At 31.5% G+C, this 8784-nt stretch overlaps 1 protein-coding gene across 1 annotated transcript; it reads right to left on the bottom strand.

Moving 5' to 3' along the window:
• Nucleotides 1–6837: 6837 nt before the first annotated feature.
• LOC120766198 lies at nucleotides 6838–8068 on the bottom strand. Its single transcript, XM_040091558.1, has 3 exons — nucleotides 7870–8068; nucleotides 7692–7808; nucleotides 6838–7110 (listed from the first exon to the last, which is right to left on the bottom strand). Exons 1-3 carry the CDS (start codon nucleotides 7981–7983, stop codon nucleotides 6928–6930), a joined length of 414 nt encoding a protein of 137 aa, XP_039947492.1. The 5' UTR covers nucleotides 7984–8068; the 3' UTR covers nucleotides 6838–6927.
• Between the last annotated feature and the right edge of the window lie 716 nt (nucleotides 8069–8784).

Genomic DNA, 8784 nt, shown 5'->3' with positions numbered 1-8784 from the left:
TTTGATCTCTGTGCGCTCTTCTTCTGAGAAGTTTTCTGTGCAATTATGGCGGCACTTACAGTCAATGGGTTTCGGAACACGTTCTTCAACTCTTTTGCCACTCTTAGTGACATACGGGTTCCCTTTGTTGCGATGATACTTCCTTTTATTCTGCACCCATTTATGACTTTCTAGACCCAAAAGATATTTCTCAAAAGCTGTTTGCTGTACTCACCTTTCTTTTTCGCGTAAGTATTTTTCTACCATTTTCATTCTTGTTATTGATTTATATCAACATCACCACAGTCTGCGATTTCTTCTAAAACTACATCTGCTGTCTTTATCACTGAATTATCTAATTCACCTGCCAAAGCCAGTGCATCATCATCCGGATATACTCGTCCGACGATCCTGCAGAGAAGTCTGTAACATTCTCATCATCTGTTTGAGGTATCTCTCTGTCCGGCAATCCCACAGCGAAATCAAACTCATCAGTCTTTGGAGCAATTTCCACAACGACTGGTGGTTTCGTGTCACAGCCTGTTGATATTTACCTTACTTACTTCACTTACATTATATAAAAGACGATACTCCCTCAGATGTTTAAAATCGATATTTGTAATGAACAAACTTTCTCTGCCAAATGAATTTGCAAGCTGAAATTCCAAATGACTACAATATTTCCTTGGCATTTATGTAGTCAAAACAACGTAAAAATCGCATAGGCTACTACTCTTGTAAATTTCTGATAAAACTTTCGAATTTGTATTGAAAATAAAACAGCTTATATGGAGTATAGAAATGGTCGGAATAAAACCATTTCTCAAACAATAGTGATTATTATTATAAGCTATTTTATGAGTTAAAGTTTTGATAAATTGTATTTATTTCTACAGGCTAAAATGGAGTATAATGCGCATACACTATTATTCTTTTAACAACTTTGCAGTGGCAATTTCAAGCAAAATAGCGCATATGAGCTTATACACTTATTGAAGGAAATTTTTGAACATGAAATTATACACCATTTTTTCCAATGACATTTTGACCCACTTTGTGGAAGTAGAATTTGACGAAATTTTGACCAGACATAGAATCACTGATGGAGATTCTAAATATGCAATAAAAAAATAATGGCGTATGAGCACATACGCTATTGTTATATTGAGGGGACGATCTATCTGTTATAGTTTTTGAATTTACTTTTTGAAAATCTATCACTAATCTCTTCTTGGATTTTCCATTTTCATCTACATATACCCTTTTTTGGTACTGTCCAAACTGGTTATAAGGACTTCTACTAGGTTGTATTATATTATTCTTTAATAATTTTTTTATTTCTGAATTGACGTAATCGTTATCCGCATACGGATATTGGTATTGTTTCGTTCAAACAGGTTCATTACTTTCTGTCCTAATGGTTGCTTCTATCGTTGTGGTAAATGGTAACTTTTCTGTTTTATTATTTCTCCTATCTTCTCTTTCTCTAATCTCCTCTTCATAATCTTTATTATCATTTGTGTAATTTATTTTTTGATTTTTGTTTTTATTTGTATATTTTATTTGTAGTGACGTGAAATCTATTTCTGCATTTAATTTTTTTCAATCCACAAAATCCTATTTCATATCAAGATCTTTAATATATTCTAGTTCAAAAAATGGTAAATCATGGCTTAAGAGATGTATTATTTTTTTACTAGTCATGATGGAATATCCAGGCATTGATTTTGTCCATACAGGATCTATTGATATACTCTTACCTATTCTGCATTTTTTTGATATGTACATATGTAGTTGTTTGTAGCGCCTGAGTCGATCATGATATTCACTTCTTGTTGTGTTGGACCATCCTTGAGTGTAAGGCAAGGTAGTCCATCCTTTAGCCTCGATGTATCGTCAGCTTCTTCCATGTGTCTGAAGGTTTGTTCTGGCTGAGGTTCAGGTTGTTGGTGTGTGTTGATCCTTTGTATCTTTTGCGAAATGATGTTTCTGTTAGAGTGATTTCGTTTGTACCCACTGTTTCTTTGAGGTTCGTCAACATCTACGCGTTCTTGTAGACGTTGGTATGTACTATGTACATATTAAATACTCTTTAAGGTTGTGCATAATTGTAATTGTTCCTCGTTTGTTGCCTTGGTTGAAATTGATTTTGCCTGAAGTTGTTATTATGATGACTAGGTTGATTATATTGGTTTCTTTACCATTGGTTTGAATTATTATTTTGCCATTGTGGTGGATTAAAATTAAAAGGGTTTGTCTTTTGTGGTATTATTCTATGTTGATTAGTTGGTCTTTGCCAAAAGTTATTTAAATTTTGTCCAAAGCTTCCATGATACTGTAGAAGTTGAGAGGTGTGTAACATATCTGCATGCCCCGTGATTCTTCTTCTGAAGGTTGTAATGATATTGTAGAATTGAGGTGTGTTCTGGAACATTTGGAGTGGTTCCATGACTTTCATTACTTTCTTTGCTTCCTTGGAAAATAGGTAATTCCTTTATGACTTCGATTTGTACATCTGTTACATTCTGGTATTGCATCCTGCCTTCTTGGTATATTGTTGGAGTGGAAGTTTCTCTAGTATTAGAATTTGTAGTTTGGAACATCCGTAATATTAACTCCTTGTCCTTTCTCCTTTCTTCGTCCAATTTCGAGAACTGAGTCTGAATGTAGGACATTATGTAGTTTTCAGGAATGGTATGGGCTGTGGCTGAAGGAATTATGTTCTCGTTTGGCATTGTCCGTTTTGCTCCTTGACTCATTTTCTGAGTGTCTGTCTTCGTTAAGGAAGATTTAAAGATTTTGGCTTTCTTTACTAAAGATTTCTGCTTACGGATTTAGATGTCCTTCTTTATGCGCTTCGAAGATTCTTAAGGATGCCGATTTCCTGTTGTGCGATCTCCTCCTTCCCAGCAAAGAGCAGTTGAGCCCCCAGTTAATTCATATATGTACTTATGAATGGTTAAAAAATATATATTTTGTTTTGCAGAATATGATCTTTATTCTTAGAAATTCACATACTTAATGAACATGTTTTCGTATTATGCTATGAGTTATATATTATTCGTTAAGCTGATAACATATGCATGTGTGGCTTAGGTCTAAAGTCTAATTTTATTATTTGTTGTAAATAAGTGCTTACCATGCGGCCTATGCATGTCTCGCATTCGGGTATGGTATGGTATGAGTTCAAAGTCTTGTGTTTGATACTGTTGTTTATTTGATTAGGGCAGAACTGGCTTTATCAGCGTTTCTCATAGGGTTGGGGTCAAAATTCTGCTTTTTGGAAATTCTGCATTCATAATTCCGGAAGTCGGAACACCGGGAATCAAAGTTATGGAAGTCAATATTCTGGAATTCAAAATTCTGGATAACGATATTCTAAATTGCAAAATTCTGAGTGGCAAAATTCTGTAATTAATGATTAAAAATGCGAAAAAAGTGCGCACTTTTTTGTTATCAACACGCATTTTTAATCACTAATTACAGAACATTCTGTAATCATATGTTTTATTGCCTAGTAAGTAGTTTTTTACAATTGCATGATTGTACATATTTGTTATTGTTATTTCTTTGTTTGTTGTTGTTCATTTACTTTTTTGTACTACCATAATGATTTAGTTTACTATGTACCTACATATACATACGGAACTGACTAAGCAATGTGTTACTGCAATTTCATTAATAAAAACGTGGTAAATATTTTTGTGAAATGGTGGAAAATATAACCGTGGTGAAGTCCAATAAATGAAAAGACATGTTAAACGTCGACGGCTACTTCTTCTATGTATTTGGAACGAAAAAATAAGAAAACATTTAACTGGACTTGTTTTGAACGAATTAAAAACAAATGTACCGTGCGTATTGTTACACAATTCGATGGCTGTGAACATGTTATACGAAAAAAAAAGAAATGAACATTCTCATGATCCATTAATGTAGTACCTATTTGATCTTTATTTGTTAATAATGTTGTTTTTTGTCTTTCCGATAAACCTGTTTGAATTTTGGAATTATTTTGGAGGTTATGTTTTGTTTATGTTATATTATAATGTATGTATAAGCAAATTTATATAAGATACACGATTTGGCTCAAATTTTGGGGAAAAAATTTCCAGAATTAATTCTGGAAAACGTAAATTCCGGAATTATGAAAAACCAGAATTTTGAAATGCAGCCAAAAAAGGCGAAGGAATTGCGGAATTCCGATTTCCAGAATTTTGTCGACCCCGAATTTTGATTCCGGAATTTCGACTTCAGAATTTTAACTTTAGAATTTTGACCGTTTCCCTTTCTCATATACTTGTACATAAGTGTCTTTGATAGTGGTATTAACTGGCGCACAAAGGTTTTTATATTTTCGGAAGAACATTCAGTTACCCAACTTGGTGTTATGATCCATGCAATGGTGTTGAAGATTTAACCAATCTTTCGATACTGACTCGTGGAGCACTTTTTTTCCAACTCGCGAATATGTTTCAATGTGCCATGTTGGAATGAAAATAGTGGTTATTTTCCAATCTTTCGTGCTCGGTCATCTACAATTTGGTTTTCTCCAATTCCAGCGTGCCCAATTATTCACATAATGTGAATTCTGTTTTTGGCCTTGTTACCGCAAACAATGTGTGGAAATCTCATCTGGATCCGTCGGTATATGTTACCTTTCACTCCGGTTTGAACTTTACTGCGTCTTTGAATAGCAGGATGTATTACTCTGCATTGATGGTTGTTTCTTTGAAATTTGAAGACCGTTCTTACTATATTAGCCGTGTTTTATTTAACCATTATTAGCTAATAGCTAAATCATGGACAAATAAATCGCATTTACCTTATTTCATATTTTTGCTCAAAAACGAAGTGTGTTAGCAATGCGGGCGGAAACAGTCAGCTGATATTCAATTTGTTTCAAAATGTCTGATATGGAGGAAAGGCTAGTTTTAATTGTTCAATTTGTAAACGGGATATTAAATTACTATATAAATATATTTATTTTGATCATTTGATGATATTAATACAGAAAAATCATAACAAATTTTCATATTTGTATTAATTTTAATTTAAACAAAACACAAAATTTTGTAATTTTGGTTTGTTTACATTTTCATTTGTCAAAATGAACTTTACCGTTATTGCCAACTACTTTTTTTTTTGAAGAATGAAAAAAAGCGATAAACTGGCAATGCCACTAGTGCAATATACAAGCTATGATAGCTTATGACAAGCCAACATAATTATGTCTTCCATACAAATTAAACTATTAGCTTAATTTGCTGGTCAAATAAAACACGCCTAATATTGTTATTGCATTGCCAGTAAACAATACTTACCTCTCTTATTATTATTTGTGAGGTTTTCCATATGCTGGTGATTTCAAAAGCTGAAATTCTCACAATTTCCTCTCAAATTTGTGATGTATAGTAAATGTGTTTAAGGGCACAATTTAAAAATTTATTATTTAATAATTTTGATTTGCACTTTAAATTTGTATAACAAATAAATGTGGGTAGTACTTACTTTTCTGCTTTTCTATTAATTGGGAGTGTTATGTATGTAATTATTTTTGTATGTTTACTTGTGTGTCAGTCGTCAGAACCGGACATCTCTCTTAACTGGACATATTTTCATACACAACCTATTCCTATAAGCGGATATTACGTTCCAATGAGCGGACACGAACACTATTTTGGAAATATTCGTTCAAATTATCTCTGTTAAATAGATAAGATTTCATAAAATTTATCAAGAAAATTGTCTATAATTTATTGTTCCCGTTTTCATAATTTTTGATGAAGATAGTATAAGCATTAAGTAAGCATTAGCGTACGTTTATGATTGTATGTGTGATTATCATATTTATGTACATACACATAATGCATATTTTCTTCAGATATTTTAATTTTCTCAGTTAGAAAAATATGCTATAAAATTAATTATATTGAGATCAGCTAGGATTCCAATTAACAAAATAAAAAAATTTAATTTCATGACTTTCAAGATTCGTACGTAAATGCACGTATTCCCATTGAGCTTAACTCCTGCACGCTTATGACCTGAGCCACCTCAAAAGTGGGAACGCAGCCGCATTAGTCACTGTTTTATTATTACATATATGTACTTTGATCATTGAGATATTGTTAACGCAACGCACATAAATGGGTTCAACGGTTTATCTACATATTAAATGCTTATTTTGTTCTGTGTTTTTTACCAATAATCCTCCTTTTTAATTTAGGAGATTATTTGTAAATAAAAATTATGTACTTTTTGTAATATCTTAGACATTGTAGGCACAAATCTAAATAGTAAACCTATAACTCATATAAGAACATTCGTTGTCTATTTATGTATAGCCTTTTACCTATTCGCTCATTGCGTGGTATATTTTTCTTTTTGAAGTAATTTTTTTCGTTATTCCCTCATGTGAAAACTACAAATTATTATTTGATTTAACATTTGCACCTTCTCTATTCATGAGCATTCTCTGGTATTGCTAGTATGTACATTAATGTTGGTAAGAAAACTAATATATTTAGTAGTTTCCTACGAAACTATCAATTATAAAATTCATTAAAAAACTTGCCTCAAAATAATAAAATTTTACTACCTTTAAAAGGTCAGGTTTGCGAAAAAATTTTAATAACCGAAACGTATGTAGGAACGCAATGTTTTTTTAAGTCGTTAAACTGAGGGAAATTTTCTTAAAGTGTCTAACCTATACCTAGTGTTCAGAGTCTTATGAAGTAAATATTCGATTTTTGACCCACCATAATGTACATATGAAGTGTGCAAATGTATCCATCTCTACCTGTAAGTAAAACAACTCATCAAAACTAAATAAATGTAGCACTGACCATTAGCTAATTGAAGTATATTGAATACAAGGACATTAATAATTTTATATATGTATAGTGAAATTTAAAACTAAAATTATACTATAAATTTAATTAAATATCATTTCCCGTTTGAAGGTAATATGAGAGCATATTTTAAAATTGCATTGGCACTATCTGGTATGGATGTTTTAGATATTAATGAATGTGTTGACTCTCTTTCTTCAAGAATCATCTCTGGATCAAATCCGGTATAACGACTTTTCTTAAGCTCTTTATTCACCACTTTCATTTGCTCGTTAATCTTTATGTAAGAAAATATTTTTTTTATTATTTTATATACATATCATTAATTAATAGTTAAATGCGCTAAGTTCATTTATAAAATTTTCTACAGCCTGATAATTAAAGATGAATTGTAATCTGTGTTCACTATTACCTACAAAAGTCAAATTTTAATAAAAGTCGCAAGTGAAGATACAAAATTCAAGTCTGATCACTGGAAAGAGGCAAGCGTGGTTTTAAAATTTGTAAGAAATAGGCATGATCCTGCCTTCTATCACCAAACTTGGCGAGAATATTTTGTTTCCATTCGCGGTAGAATATGAAAATGAATGAAATCGGGTGATAATAATTTTTATCTCTGAACTGTAATATCCGAAACACTAAGATTATATATGTATGTATCTGAGGCAAACTTAAGATACAGTTAGCGTTTCACGTAAATATATTACATTTATTGAATGTTCAAATTCGGTGATTATAAGTTTGTTCAGAACATAATGTTGGCTTTATGTTGTTGTGCTATATTTATGAATAATTATATGTAATTGTGGCTCATAGAATAAATGAATCTTAGCACCCTCTAGCAGTAATGTAACTCACCATTATTATCAAACGAGGCGTATTCGCACAACTAAATAAATTGGCAATAAATTGAGGAAAATTTTCTGTTTTCTCATTTATGGCCTCATGAATAAGTACTCGTATTATAGCTCGGATCTATAAATACATATATTAACCATTAAATAAATGTATTTAGTTTTTTCTAACATATGCGCACTTCTGGATGGTTACACAAATATGCCGAATTTCCTTGACGGAGTTGCTTTTTAATTCGTTGGACAGTTCTGTAATGATTTATAGATTTTGTATCCCAATTACTCTTAAAACTCATTATGGTTGATTAATACTGCGGCGATTATTAATATAAGTTCTGAAATAAAAAGAACATATTCAAAGAATTTTTCACCGAAAGAACAATTTACATTTAAAGAAAAGAACTATATACTATATATAATTTTTTCACAGTTGAATTTATTTAAGGTTGCATAAACAGTACAATAAATATTGCAATTATAAAATATCAGTATGTTAAACATACATACTTATGTACGTAAAAAGATTTTCGTTAGTCTAACAGTGTCGGTCAGTCTGTATATTATCTTCACATAAGTGCGTGAAAATTTTTTTTCTAAATATACTTGAGTAATACCAAAAATTTAATCAATCCAAATGGTCCCCTCAATATACGTGATATTTGATGATTTTGCCTTTCCATCTAACTTTGAAGCATTTATGGCGGTCAATATATGTTATACACCCAACTCTTTTTTTACACGGGTTCTTTTTACACGGATTTGAAGTTACATAATTTTCCTCAATTTCTAGTACGGTTTCGAAAGCACTGTCTTGTAATTATGTTTGTTTTTGCTACACTTAGCACCATTGCTGAAATGGACATACATACATAGTAGTAACTGGGAAATCCTCTTATTCGATAACTCTTATCTACACATTTTGTTCGCGTGATATTTACATTGCTGAAATGGATATCTCCAGTGACGATACCGACTTTAGTCCAGTTCGTCACAAACAATTGCGCTTGTTATAAAGTAGCGACGAATAATTATGTAGCTATGTAAATATTTTTTCTCTAGTTCTATTCTAATTTCAGATTCTTAGGTTTTTGCTTAAT

The sequence above is a fragment of the Bactrocera tryoni genome, chromosome 1 (genome assembly GCF_016617805.1).
Source record: "Bactrocera tryoni isolate S06 chromosome 1, CSIRO_BtryS06_freeze2, whole genome shotgun sequence".
In the NCBI taxonomy this organism is placed as follows: domain Eukaryota; kingdom Metazoa; phylum Arthropoda; class Insecta; order Diptera; family Tephritidae; genus Bactrocera; species Bactrocera tryoni.
This window is presented reverse-complemented; position numbering and strand designations above follow the sequence as displayed.